Source organism: Dermacentor silvarum, chromosome 3 (genome assembly GCF_013339745.2).
Source record: "Dermacentor silvarum isolate Dsil-2018 chromosome 3, BIME_Dsil_1.4, whole genome shotgun sequence".
NCBI lineage: Eukaryota > Metazoa > Arthropoda > Arachnida > Ixodida > Ixodidae > Dermacentor > Dermacentor silvarum.
The window spans coordinates 71,637,009-71,652,184 of NC_051156.1; the positions used below are offsets into that span (position 1 = coordinate 71,637,009).

General features: G+C 46.6%; 1 protein-coding gene across 1 annotated transcript in view; it reads left to right on the forward strand.

Annotated features, from left to right (window-relative positions):
- LOC119444470 (fatty acid synthase-like) overlaps nt 1–15,176 on the forward strand; it is a 108,164-nt gene that overhangs the window by 6,994 nt on the left and 85,994 nt on the right. Inside the window, 3 exon segments of the mRNA XM_037708868.2 lie at nt 1,366–1,569; nt 3,823–4,080; nt 11,104–11,320. Of these exon segments, the coding sequence (XP_037564796.2) occupies nt 1,366–1,569; nt 3,823–4,080; nt 11,104–11,320 (679 nt within the window).

A 15,176-nucleotide genomic window follows, 5' to 3' on the forward strand; every position in this document is an offset into this window, starting at 1 on the left:
GGAGCGTAGTGGCGCAGAGGGAAGAGGCTCGTGGGAGGATGACGAGTAGTAAGTAGGGAAACCAGCGGCTGGACGCCTGAAAGGAGAGGGTACATTGAGGTCTGGCGAGATGCGTAGGTCCAAACGGCGGCAATAACGAGCAATGTGCCCGGCCTGATGACAGGAGAAGCAGATGGGCTGATCGTCGGGCGTTCTCCATTCCGCAGGATTGCGGGAAGGAGACGGAGAGGTGTAGGATCGTCGAGCGGGTCCAGAGGAATAAGGCTGAGCGTCAGGACGAGTCAGTGGGCACGCCGATGGAAGGCTGAGATTGGAAACTCCTGTCTGACTACAGCTTGAATGAGGGACACTGACGGCAGCGTTGGGTCACTGGCGTGGGATGTAAACACGGGTGGTGAATAGGTGCAGGACAGGCAGCTTCAATCTCGCGACGAACAGTGCGCGTGGCGTGGTCACAGGTGGGCGGCAGGCGAACGGTATCACACGATGAACTTGCAGCCGTATTGGGCAGCCGGGTGAATCTCTGGAGTATACGGCGGCTCTTGGCATGTTCAAACCACCGACACTCTTTGATGATTGTGTCGACGGTATCAACGTTGGTGTACACGAGCAGGTTAAAGGCATCGTCGGCGATACCTTTGAGCACATGAGCAACCCTCTCGAACTCAGGCATGTGCTCGTCAACCTGGCGGCAAAGAGCGATAACGTCCTGAATGTAAGAAACGTATGACTCGGAGGATGTCTGCGCACGAGTCGCAAGTTCATTCCGCGCAGCATGCTGCCGGCCAGTGCTGTCACCGAAAAGGTCGCGGATTTTCTGTTTGAAAGAGTCCCAGCTTGTAATGTCCGCCTCGTACGTCTCGAACCATAACTGTGGTGGGCCATTGAGGTAAAAAAGCACGTTGGCGAGCATAAGGGTCGGGTCCCACCTATAGCTGGCGCTGATCCGCTCGTAGCAATATATTTTGTTGTGTTTTGACAACTGAGGGCTCTGACTCAGTCTTTGCACCTCAACCGGCGTTCGCTGGCGCAACAGTTCCCATTATTAATTGTCCATTGTTTTGTGGGGTTATTTTAGGAAGCTGATAAATCGGCTTCGGAATTTGGCCCGGCGTTGGCGCCTCGTGCACGAGGTGTGTGACATTCATACCACAGGAAACTAGAAAGTCCAAGTGTAACAGCTTAAAGTGACTTTTTTCTAAGGTTGTGCCCAAATATGCTGGGCGTAACTGCAATACTCCCAGCTCCAAGCACTTAAATTTTACACTGGCCGCCATCTTGTCTGAAGCGGTCAGTTTGATCAATAAGAAACGTCTCACCGCATATCTACCGAAGCCTTCATTTTTATTTCGGATTCTCTCACAGATCGTTACGAAACCGAAGCTCCGCAGCAAGTCTTGGTTGAGCACATCAGTGCCACCACACCGCTGGCATGAGTCCCTTGCTCAGAGGTGCACACCAGAGTACCACGTAAACAACCTTATATCACCGGTGCTTTTCTTAGAAGCTCTGCAACAAGTTCCCAAGGACGCCATCTTGGTTGAGGTTGCACCCCACTGCCTTTTGCAGGTGAGCAACCACTTTAAACTTTCAACAAACCCCTGAGCCGTATATTCGTCTCTAACACACATTCTCGGGGATGGTGGAGTCTGCGCTTATGTTTGATCACTATGAATGTGTTACTTAGATTTAGGATATTTTGAAACTTGTAGTGATGTGCGTTGAGTTAGTTATGTGATATAACAATGAGCAGAAACATGCACTAAAAAGTTCGCTGACATCCTGAAGTCTCCCAAGGATACTTTAAGCGAGATAAGAAGATAGCAATTTCGCCATTTGCTGTTAATGTGCTGGAACTGCTGAACGCCACGGCGTTTATTCGAAATGATTGCTTCTCTCAGGAATAGTTATATGACTGTGCCCATTCTAATCGGAATCTTGGAAATAATACCTCGGGCATAAAACCAAGCTCTTCATTTCGTTACGACGCTCTGTACAACGCCGAGAAAAAAGAGCATGACCTTGCTCCAACTTCTAAACCTTCTTTGCGCACCTCCGGCAAAATTTTGCTGGGAAAAGAAACAAAAATGGAATCTCTTTACCTAATATTTACACGACTCAGAGAGAAACAGGCAGGTACCAGCGTCATTTTCTTCAGCGCCAAGTTCAGGCTCCCTTTGCTCAGCGTTGTGAAGAAAGTTGTAGAATGCGAATTTTAGGTAGCAACTCCTCCTATCAGTTCACGTCGTTATATGCATGACACAAATGATACGAATTGATATTGTTGATGGGACATATCAAAAGGCACCGGTACTCGCGTTGCGGCTTCCCTTTGTCATTCCAATGGTCTGCGTGATGAGCGTCTCGCGGTACTGTAAATTCAAGGAACTTGTTCAGCGAGTCACTTATGGAACTTTTGACGTAACCCTAGTATATAATAGGCCGCATTACTTCTGGTGACCTAGGTACCTTAAAATTGTCTCTCTGGTGAGAAACATTTAATGTCACGGCAGATGTTGGAATTTTTGCGAACAATCACACGCTCAAGCGCTGTTTGTAAGGCTCTATTCCACTATTTCGCACCTATAAGGCGCGAAATGGTGGAATTGGATCGTGTATCTAAAAGCGTGTTTCAGTTAACAGAGCCACGTAGGGATACGAACGGAATTTAACGGAGGTGTTTTGGCAGATGTCTTCACACGGTAGTAGAAATGTAGCTATGCACGCAGTGGCAGACATATGATCCCACGTTTATCCAAAGAATACGCGGGTACTGAACGAAACGATCTCCGCAAAGACTTGCACTAGTGCAGGTGCAAGTAGCACCATCAGCAGGACCAATACAGGAGCAATTTACGGTCAGTTTAGTTTGATATGAGGCTAGGATGATCGAACGTTGGACAAACGCGGAACACGAAAACTAGTGCTCGGGGCCGAGTGAAAGGTAACAAGTGATATACCCGCAGAAGCATCAACGACGTAGAGATTCCCCGAAATCCTGAAGCTTAAAATGCAAATATTGGATGCACTCTTAGGAGTCTTCACTTGGCCGCGGTTAGTGCCGTTTGTTTTATGCCAACATTTGCAAGAGTAACGACATCACCTTCCATTTTTCTTCCTAAAGGACTAGAAGAAAAACGAATCTACCTCCAGCAGCAGAAGGGTGTTCATTGAATAAGTAGCACCAACGAAGCCGAAATTTGTTAAAATTGGCACTACTGACCCGGCTGATATGTAAACTACTAATAACATTGTTCTACTGTGCAAATACAGCTTCTGATTGCTTCCTTTAGCCATAAGCTTATATTGATCGCAGAACAATAGTACTGAAAGGTGACTCCACAGTAGATAGTACTTCAGCACCCTCAGTACGATAGTACGATAGCACCATCAGATAGTACTTCTAACTGTTGAGCTCCAATTAGCGGGTTCAACCCGGCTGTGGCTGCTGCAAGTGGAAGGGAGCGGAATATAAAAACGCTCGTGCAGGTATATTTAGGTTCATGTTAAAGATCCTCATGTTCTCAAAAAGACTCCGAAGTCCCCCATTTCAGCGTGCCTTTTAATTATATCGCGGTTTTGGCGTTGGAAATCCAAGAATCTAATTTTTTATTACTTGAAGTTGATTTGCCTTTCTGGTGAATATTACGGCTAGTCAAATCGTTGGATGGTGCCTTGTTGTGCATAATTTCTTCCAGTAAGCCTCATTGGTGACAATGAAAATAAATGTTCAATCGCACCGTCCCGTTCTCACTTGCGTACCCACCCTGTGTTTAATGTCGCATCATGTTTTGCCCCGTTTTCTTTTTATGTGGTCTACAGTCCATTGTAAGACGGTGCGCAGGCGCTGAGGCCACTTGCCTTGGCCTGATGAAGCGCGACGCGGACAACCTGAGCTTCTTCCTCAGCTCTTTGGGCCAACTGCACTCGCTGGGCGTGCAGTTCGACCCATCTCCGTTGTACCCGCCAGTGCCCCTGCCTGTACCGCGTGGAACTCCAAACATCGCACACCTCGTCAGCTGGGACCACTCTCAGCAGTGGACAGTCGCCAAATGGAATGATTTCGCTACGTCGGCCCAGGTCATAACATTTTTCGTTTATTCTTGATAATCTCTGCTAGCAGCAAAAAAGTAACAGAATTTTCTCAGTTTAAGAGCGTCACCAAAGTTATTGTAGTTACAAAAGCCGGCTATGTCATAAACAAGCCGCACATTTTTGGTGTTACACATTCAGTAAGATTCTGTGCCTGTTACACAGCATGAGTATGGCTGATAATAATGAGGGTGTGTAGATCGTCATTGATGAGGATCGCGACCACTTTCAATTGAGAAGAACCTGGAGGCCTTGCCACCGAGTTGAACATTCTTTTCTCGTGCTGAGAAAATACAGCGCTTCTGTTTGTGACGGCGCAGCCGTCACAAATGCATTTGACGATAGCACCGTCAGAATCCCATCACCACGTTTCGCCTTTGGAAGCGTGGTGCTCATATCACACTGTGACCATCGTCTCCTGTATGATTTATCCGCGATGCACTTTGCCGAAAAAGTTGGAAACTGAACCTAAAGCGCGCTCGCCGCCCTCGGAGGAGCCAATCTCCATGCCACTCCCCCCTGACCGAAAATAAAAACTTCCTATGTTTGTTTTTTTCTTTCATCTTGAATTGGATTCTACCGCACATCTCCGGAGACACTGAAGGATATTTTTATTAGCAGTGTTTTCTTGGGGGTCTTAAGGCGCATGATTACAGGCTTTTCCGGAAAACAACATTTTTCGTGTGTCCTTTATAAAATTCCAGTCACCGTAATGGCGGTATGGTGTGTCAATTATTGTGTTATTTTTATTTCTGCCTGTTCGGTAATGATGACAAGTGCGGTACGATTTTTGTGACGCAGAGTATTACAAAATATTTTCGCGTTCTGGCTGCATTCCAAGTGGATACGCTTGACAAGCTCAACGGCTACAATTAGTAAATTGCAATATGTGTCGTAAGGTAATTAACTAGGAAGTTAATTAGTCAATGTTTGTTCATTAGTTCGAAATGTGTTTCCATTTTTCGTGATAATAATGTCTTCGAATAACCCAGCTCAATGATACGAATTGTGCTACCTGCCACGGGCGATGTTGAAAAATTCTGTAAACTTAAATTTGGACATCTTGTATATATATATATATATATATATATATATATATATATATATATATATATATTCATATATCATAAGAAGCCAACAAAAAATGACACCAAGGACAACATAGCGGAAATTACTTGTACTTACTAATTGAATTAAAGAAATGACAAATTAGTGGAAAATGAAAATGGATGAAAAAACAACTGTCCGCAGGTGGGGAACGAACCCACGTCTTCGCATTACGCGTGCGATGCTCTCACCATTGAGCTACCGCGGAGCCGTTTTTCCATCCACTTTCTGCGGTAGTTATGTTTTACAACTAGAACTAACCCTGGGAGTGTTAGCCAGCGCCACCACTCAGAAACCTAGGGGCGGATGTGGAACATCCCTTCTGCCGCAGGCGTTACGAGCACGTGATCTTTTCGGGTGATGGCAACTGGACTAAAGCTGGAAAGTGAATATATATATATATATATATATATATATATATATATATACGCGAAGGAAGTATTTCTTTGGATCTGGTGTTAACAGAAGTGCAGGCGCACGCAGAAAAGCAAAAACATTTTAATTTCGACGTTTCAGCCGGGTCCGGCCTTCTCCAAAAGTCAAGCGTCCAGAATTCCTCAACTCCTTCCTGAATTAGCTCTTGACTCTTCATGAAGGCCGGACCCCAGCCAAAACGTCGAAATTTAAATGTTTTTATTGTTCTACGTGCGCCTGCACTTCTGTTACCTTATATATATATATATATATATATATATATATATATATATATACATGACCAATGACCTAGGCCTGTTGAATACAAAGTCATTATGGGATGCGCCAGACGTGAGCCGCCGACTCCAAATCTCACAATGTGTTGCATTCTCTTACTGAGTTCGCCCAAACCCGAAGGAAAGGAAATGACAGAATTACCCCTACTAATTGAACATAAATGTGTCTTCAGCAATACGTCATGTCGCTACAATGCTGGGATGCTAATCGCCTTAACGTCCACAGTATTTCATCTAATAGTTGAGTGCGTGCGTTGAGGAGGACTTAGAGAGATGAAGGTTTCTTTACATTATGTCCAGGAGTAGAATGACCAAAACAGCAGTAAAACAATCATCGTTACGGCCGGCAGCAAATCGGACGCTGCGGCCCGCGGCAAGAAGAACGTCCCTCTTTACGATCATTCTCTTGCTTATAACCCCTTCCGTCTGTCGGGCTCACGTCATTTTCAGCCAATCGTCGAGTCCGTTCGTCGTCGTCGCTGTATTAGCCGCCGCCGATGAAGGGGTGGTGTTGCAAGTGGCGTAATTTTCCTCCAGCGTAGGGCCCGCGCAACTGGCGTCATGTTCGGCCAATGGGGACACTCCCAGGGCTCTACTCTCTGGTGGCTTCCTTCATGCGGCGTTTCCGCCTCACCTGGTAGGCGTTCAGGTAGCGGGGCCGGGTGGTTCTCGAACGACATTGCAGAGTAGCAAAGCAACTTTACTCGGTACTGTGTGAACTACTTCGAACCGTGCCGGCCTGCCGTTGCACTTTCGGGAAGATTCACGTTGGGGGGAGCGGGAGGAGGACAAAAGCACCACGCGCGGCACACGATCACGATCGAGGCGCGCCTGCGCACCGTGATTGACAGCCGACGGCGAGTGGTTGCGTTCAGAGAATTTGACCGATGCCAGGTGAAGGGTCCGTATCTAACAACAGTTATGCTGGCATGGGTTCAGCTGAAAACTTTTTTTGTATATCTCGTGGAATGTTTGCGCAAGCAAAAGTTATAAGATTCTACTTAGAAGGGCGCGCTTTTAAGCACCACACTGACAATGAAGCCTTGACACACCTTCCCGAATTAGCTAAGCCCAAAGGAAGGGTGGCCCGATGGATCAGCAAATCCAGTAATTCACCTTTGAAATGCTGCATCACCTTACCGTGAAACATGCGGTTGCTGATGCGCTGTCAAGCCTTCACGTATATCCCAAGCTGCGAGCACCGAAAACGTAAATTTGGCCACGCTATGGGAGGGAACAAAAGACTTAAGACTGGAGAATGGCCTGGTGCAAGTACCTGAGACACGTGTTCCAACCTTAGCGACTCTATATCTAGGGCTGCGTTGTTTTCGGATAAATCCGAAAAAAATCCGTTAAACACTCGCCGGTAAAATTTTTTACATTCCGGATTTATCCGATAAACTCCGATTTTAACGGCCAATATGACCCTGTTCCGTTCTATATCCAAAGGGCATGTTCTAAGCAGTCATTGATACATCGGCCGGTTTGGTCGGTGTAAACTTTACCTCACGTCAACAGTATCTTGTAGACCACACCCATCTCACATTTAACAAAGGGCTTGTCCTGCACGGAGTGAGAGACGTATGACCGCTCAACGACTGTCGCAGACCTTCATGGATACTACGCTGCTTTCGCTCAAAAGTGGAGACAGACAGTTGAGAGGAACCTTTTCGATGCACTCCAGTACACCAGTGAGTCGTTTCGGTATAGTGTTCACATTGTGAACCTAAATGTGAAGCATGAGTTACCACGCGCGTTCGAAACCTATGCGGCGATTTTCAAGTTAGTGTTTCTTGAAACTGACGACGTGAGCCAACTCATGAGTGACTTTGCGAACTACCAGAGCTAATCAATCACTAACATCGTTGAACCCCTGTTGCTTCGGAGACTTGACACTGTCCAGTGGCCAGTGCTTTCTCGCTGCGCGCTCAGTCTTCTAGCGCAAACGTTGAAAGGGCATTTTCAAAGCTGAGAATCATCAATTCAAAGGAGCGTGCTTCCATCAGTGACAGCAACCTCGTAAAGTATGATTACGTCAATTACAACAAGCTTTAAGGTTGTAATACGCAGAAACGTACGTAGGTGTTTTGTATTCAACTATTTGTGCTTGTGTGTATATGTGTTCGTGCGTTTATACCCTCCAGACAACAAAAATCCCCTTCGTGTGTTCTGATATTTTGGTGTTCAGATATAAGTTTATCTAAAATTTTGGAGTATTGAGAATAATGCAAAATTTAACTCAAAATTTCGGAGAATCGGGAATTTACGAGAAATAAGCTCCGATAAACTCCGAACTTTCGCTAGAAAATAAACACCGAAAAACACACTCCGAATTTCAGGAAAAATAAACTCCGAAAACACGGAGTCCTATCTATATCATAATTGTCCTGAATCGGGAGGGCACGACGGTTTTTGGAGGACATACCGAAAACTAACACAAAGGTTTATTTGGAGAAGCATGAAAACCGGTGTGGCATATACATGAAGACCTGCCATGAATGCCAACGAAGTTCAACGAAGTTGCCAATGAATGCTAAAGAAGACCTGCCATGAATGCCAACGAATTCCATGGCGAAGTTCAGACCTCGAAGAAACCTTATAGTCTTATCGACCTACTCAGACATTCCATTCGAAGTACTTCACCTTGACTTCGTTGAACCCAAAAAGAAGGGGAAAGAAATAATAAATGCCTAAGCATTTCTGTGGCAATAGATGAATGTACCAGATATGTGGGCGCTAAGCCTACCAAGGAAGACGCGAACTGCATAATTTCGCTGCGGACATATTTAGGAACGTAATAGTCGTAGTAGCTGACACGGGTTCCGCTTCTCTTAGTGACAAGCTTCGTGCGTGGGCCCAGTTACGCGGCGCTAAACTACGTTTGACCTCCCCGTAACACCCAGAAGCCAATTCTCTTGTAGAGAGAGCCATAAGCTACTTGATGACGTTCTTGTCTCTCTACGCTGACTTTAAATGCGGCTGGAAGCGTGCGTTAGGAGCGGCTGTGTCAAATCGCAACCATTACTGGCCTGCTGGAATAGAATGCATCATTTCGACGCTTTTGGAAGATCTGTGTGGCTTGCAGCCGATAAGGAACTAGTGATTATAGACAAGGTTATACTCCCGGAAAAGCCACTGTCTGCAGAGAGATAATAAAATTTATGCAAAAGAGCACACGAGCGTAGGTAGCTCCTCCGCTCTGCTGTGGGTGGTCCCCTCAGTCCAGGAGTCCAGCGGCTTTAGCTGCCCTTCTCACTCGCTTGACCATGTTGAGCTGGTTCGTCGAGTCGGAGCTGGACAGTGCTGCCTCCCATTGCCGTGTGGTGGGGTATGTTATGGGTGTGAGCTGTGGTGTGCTTGCGCGAGACATACAAAGTGGTAGAGGGTTGTGCATGGATCGCAGTGTGGGCATTTACAGAATACAATGCAGGCTGTATGGCGTGGTAGAGACTCAAATGTGGATATGTGTTTGTTTGGAGTTTTCGCCATATTACGGCTTCCTCTCGCGTCAGAGCATTGTCAGGCGGCGGTAGTGTTCTTCGTGAAAGACGATAGTGTTGAAGGATGTGCGTATAGGTTATTGGTATGGAACTGCTCGGCACGGCCCTATCAAGGCTCCCGGAGTGCGCTCGGGCGTAGGCGTGTGCCTGCTGGTTGCCGCGTAAAGACTCATGCCCCGGAGTCAACAGAGTTTATATGTATGGTGGAAGCTGGTGCGCTCCATTCAGAAGAAGTAGTAGTTTATTGATTGGAAAATGTAGAGAGGTCGGCCGTAATATAGAGCATCTGGCCTGCTACTCTACGTAAGGGAAGGGGACGAGGGCAAGAAAGAGGGTCACAATGGGGGATGATAATGGGAGGAACTAGGTGAAAGGATACATTGCATAAATATTATCACAAGAATGTGATGTGCTCCATTCAGAATGTGATGTGCGGCCCTGGAAAATCTACAACGGACCTTTGATGAACGATAGGTTCAAGATATCGGACCTAACTCCTGGATACATGATTTTGGTGAAAAAATGCCTTCATTCATGTACCCTACTCTGCAGCCCCTATCTTCTTACCAACACTGCAAGGCAACAAAGGATCCTGAAATATGTTTATTAAGAAGCACCGAGAGGCAAGAATGAAGAAGGTTCCATTCGAAACGTTATTCTGTAACATACAGGCATGGATGGCGATAGAAGGCGGGAAGGATATAAGATTACCTGGTCAGAAGCAGAAGCAGATAAAAATAACGGATGCGAAGGATATCAAGGAAGGGAACAAGAACACAAAAGCGAGGGACTTAATATGGCGATCCAGTTATCTTTATAAATGCCTTCAGGGATTTCTACAAAACTGACAGATAACGACTCAATTTTTGTGTTATAAAAGTGTAGTATTCAAGTGTCTCACTCTTTATTCCTACATGTAGTACAGTCCCATTGCATTACACTTTGATTGAGCCCTTGGTGAACTATTTCTCGGTAACTTTATTATTGTGGGTCGGTTACAGACAAAGCGTTGAGGAGCAGAATCTGAACTCATAGAGCGCGTATGAATTTCTACAAAATTAGGGAAATTTATATTCATGAAAGCAGACGGAAACCCTTAGCTTGACGCAATTAATTACCCTTATAAAGTGGCTGATGTTATACCTACAAATGTGTATTCACCGAAAAAAGCCGTATTATATGATGGAAAATAAAATAAAAACTACGTCGTTCATAAAAAAAATTGCGAAGCTTGCACTGGAGGCACAATGCTAAAGAGACAGCGGAGCTGATGGGCACCGAGCTAGTCCTGGCTTTTGGGCTAGGCTAAGCACGAGCAAGTCATCCCCAGCATTTCCGGAATTTATTGCTTATGGGTTGATTAGCTATTGAATAGCTATCGATTGGCTGTCGCAAGGTATTGGTCACATATTTGAACTAGGCTAAGCACTACCAAGTCATGTAGGCTTCGTAAAGTAAGCTTAGACAGGCTGTTGATGACTGCTTACGCTTAAGTAGTCCCAACCATGCTTAGCCTAGACTTAACCACGCTCTGCTTCGCTAGTTCACAGGGGTATGTGGCAATGCACTTGGACCTTTTCTGCACTACCACCAGGATCAGCATGCATTTTCTGTTCGCTTGTTGCGGACGAACGCTCGGCTTAAACAGCTCCGTTGTTAAAAGTAGCAGCATACATAATTTATCTTCTGTGCAGCTGTCCGAGGAAGTCATCGAGGTTGACCTCGAGCACCACGGACAAAATGCATACTTGGCCGGACATCAAATTCAAGGCCGTATTCTGTTTCCGGCGACCGGCTACATCGTGATGGTCTGGATGTCCTTGGCGAAGCGTTTCGGAAAGCCATTTGACAAGCTTCCAGTAGTATTAGAAGATTTATCATTTCACCGTGTCATCATCCTGCCTAAGACTGGTGAGTCTAGGATATTTTCTCTTTGACCGCGATGGCACTCAGCGATATTCGCGAACTATGCGAAGATAACAGGGAGGACTAAACATTCTGAACGCAGAAATTTGTTATGAAAGCGAAGCCCAAGTAAAGCGAAGTAACAGTGGCCGAAGTAGCAAGACTAGCCGCAAATGTTTATCAATTGTTCGTTTTTTTTTCAAACATTTTGCGGTGTCCTGTACAAGCATTAGTCACAATCAGTAAAACAACACCACATTCATGTAGCAGAAAAAGAGAACTTATTATAGAAAGCGCATACAAATCCGTGTGACCAGACATGTTCTAGCCTGCTACCCTGCACTTGTGAAAAAGGAAAAAAAGTATACATAAGATGATGAGAGATGACGGGGCAGGAAGACCAGCTATTTATATATTTTAGCCACTTATTACAGTGGTCTCCCTCAAGCACCGAGGCCCATGATATGGCCTGCCAATAGTCAGATCACTCGTTGTTTTACTTGTGTGGTCACGTCATGTACCCCAAATAGAGCACTACACGGGCTCGGGCTTACCTGAAAGCCCGAGCCCGGGCCGGCCCGGGGGCCGGGTCGGGCCGGGTAGGGCAGTTTTGTAGCGTTGCTACACTGGCCTACCCAAGCCCGTTTCGCGCGGCACATCAAGAGCCGTGCTGCGCATGCGCAAGGATCAGTGATGTCACACGGCTTGCGCACCGGAGCCACCGGAGCCGGTCTGCGCATTCCAGAGGAGTGACGTCGTAGCCGTGGTAGACGCACTGGCGCCGGCGCGCGCTCGCTGTGCAGTCGCCGTCTGACACTGCGCTGGAGCCGCTGCGCTTCTGCCTGGCGTTTGTGTGTGTCATTGGAGCAGCAGTAAGCATGACAATCAAGATAATCCTTTACAATCTAGACAACCAGGAAAGCTAAGAATAATCAGCTGAACCTTTGCTAACGCTACGTATATCCTGGCATAGCCGAGCTAAGCCCCTGCAACATTTTTTTTTTTTCAGGGGCTCGGACTTTCTGGTGCCGTGCCGTGCCGGGCTCAGGCACGGCATGTGCTTTTTACCCGGGCCCGGGCCGCGCTCGGGTATTTTGACGCAGGCCCGGGCCGGGCTCGGACTTTCTGGTGGTGTGCATGTAACATACAGCGAGTTATCCTACCGCTTCTCGACTCTGAAAAACCTGTTGCCCCGGCGCAGCTGGAAGCTAGCAGTGCTAGTATTGTGTACTTCCTTTTTCTTCTTCCGTCGTGTTTTGCGCTGTTTGAACACAATGTAAAAGTCCAGAAAGAGCGAAGTCACCTCAACCCAAAGGATGCCATTATATTCCTTACCTAAATCAATACAATTAACTCTTTCAGTGCGCTGTAAGCGCGTTCGCGACTTGCTTATTCTTCAAAAGTGAATTGGTAAAACGATGACTGGTTAGGTAAGATAATTCGTCACGCGGCTGAAGTATGGCACTGCGTCCATCCATGATTGCAGGCATGTTCTCAACCGGTCGCCTAGCAGCAGCGCATTACGCTGCACCATGGTGGAACGAGAAGCTTTGTTTCTCCAATGACTGCATCCATGCGCTGCGCTGACGACCGGTCGTGGCTGTGCTTTGGCTAGAGCGTACGAGAATACGGTTGAGTGGGACGAGCAACAGGGGCAGCGCATACTTTTCAGTGAGGCGCCCGACATGGAAAATACTATGGCGGCGCTGCAATAGATGTGGATTGGCCGCTTCAAGGTCGCGCCGTTGGAAACTGCTGGCGATACTTCTCGGCAGGGTTATTCGTGCTACTTTGCGCGCTGGTATTTGCGTTCAGGCCGCTCAAACGGTGTTCATAATTGTATATGACATGTATTTATGCCATAAGAATAAATTACTTTCAATCTCTTCTTTATTTTATTTTTTGTAATGCCGCTCAGTGGTCTTTTTCGCTCTCCGGCCGGGTTGGGGCCGGTTTCGAGCCGGGCCGGGCCCAACCCGGTAATGGGGTGGCGGGCCCGGCCGGGCAGGTAACGTGGATTATTTCCGGGCCCGGGCCGGGCCCGGGTCACGCCATAAAACTTTTGGTTTTGCTCAGGCGGGCAGCCCAACGTAAAAACGGGCCAGGGCCGGACCCGGGCTGAAAAAATCGGTCCGTGCAGTGCTCCCGGAGTCCAAATATCGACCTGCAAATATGTTTACCTTGCAATAGACGAAATCGGTGAGATCCGTATCTCCTGCTGTCGTACGAAGACGAAGCAATGTCGACACACATGATGCACAGTTTCATAGACCTGGCAACATTCACAGTTTGGTCTGTCCGCTCGGCCAATGAGAAATTGATAGCGTCGATAAAAGCCGATGTCAAGGCGAGTACGATGAAGCGTGCTTTGTTGTCTGCCCTTGAGTTTATTTATCTGGGGGGCAAGAAGTCCGGTCATTATCTAGTCTTGCAGGGACCTATAACGATTGCTTGGTTGATCAGCGTGAAATATTGTGGCTTCTCGCATTTTAAGCGAAATAAACAGCATTCGCGTCCGTTAATTCGTGCAGGATGTCTACTTTGGTTGTTTCAGTAAAAGCTGCCTTTGCTTGTGCATCAGCTTACTCGTTGCCCTCTATGCAATAGATGTCGGGCAACTTGTGGATCGTTATAAATTGCCAATTTCTCTGTGCAGCTTGAGTAAATATGTTAGGTCTGGAGAAATATATGTTAGTTTCGCTTTCTCAGGAAAGGATCAGAGGCTTCCAATACTGATTTCACGTGGGAGAGTACCATGTACTTGCCTAATGCCGGACAGCAAGGTAAACGAACACGTTTCCGTAGGACAATTATATCTGCCGTTGAAGACAATTTGTGGTATAGTTTAAAGTTACAGCATTGTAGGATCTATAAGGACGCACCTGAGACGCATCAAGTGAAATATGCATCTGAGTATACGTGTCGCCGTATAGGGCATAAATATGTGGTACAAGGTAAGCATCTTGTCGCCGGCGGAGGAAACTCGGTGCTTTTGTGCAATTTAACGCATTAAAAGACGAATTCATGGTCTAAGGAACTTCTGCGGTGTGTTTACAGAATATTGACTGCAGCCAAGCTTTAAGTAATAACGAAACCTCAGAACCCTTCAGCACGTACACTCTGGGCAGTTTGGCAGTCGTTGTAAAGTAAGCCACTCAATCAATCAACCAATGGGTTTTACTTTATTTTCACCTTGAAAATGAGGAGACAGGACTAAAAGCTGAGGTACAGCTTGAAGAAAGTCCTGCCCCCTTATACAGTTAACAGCAGAGCACTGCAGAACATCACGAAAATGCAACACTTAAAAACAATGTAACGCTTGGAACGAAATGCACTTTCAAGCAAAAAAAAAAACGCATCCATACATACACATCATCATCAGCAGCAGCCCATATTTATGTCCACTCCAGGACGAAGGCCTCTCACTGCGATCTGCAATTACCCCTGTTTGCGCTAGCTGATTCCAACTGGTGCCTGCAAATTTCCTCATTTTATCACCCCCCTCCCCCCTAGTTGTCTGCCGTCCAAGACAGCCCTTCCCTTCTCTTGGTATCCCTTCTTTAACTCTAATTGTCCGCCGGTTATCCATCCTAAGCATTACATGGCCTGCCCACCTCAATTTTTTCCCCTTAATCTCAACTAGAATATCGGCAATCCCCGTTTTCTCTCTGATCCACACCGCTCTCTCCCTGTCTCTTAACGTTAGGCCTAACAATTTTCGTACCATCACTCTTTGTGCGGTCCTTAACTTGTTCTGGAGCTTCTTTGTTAACCTCCAAATTTCTGCCCCATGTGTTAGCATTGGTAGAATGCAATGATCGTGCTCTTTTCTTTTCAACGACAGTGGTAAGTTCCCAGTCGG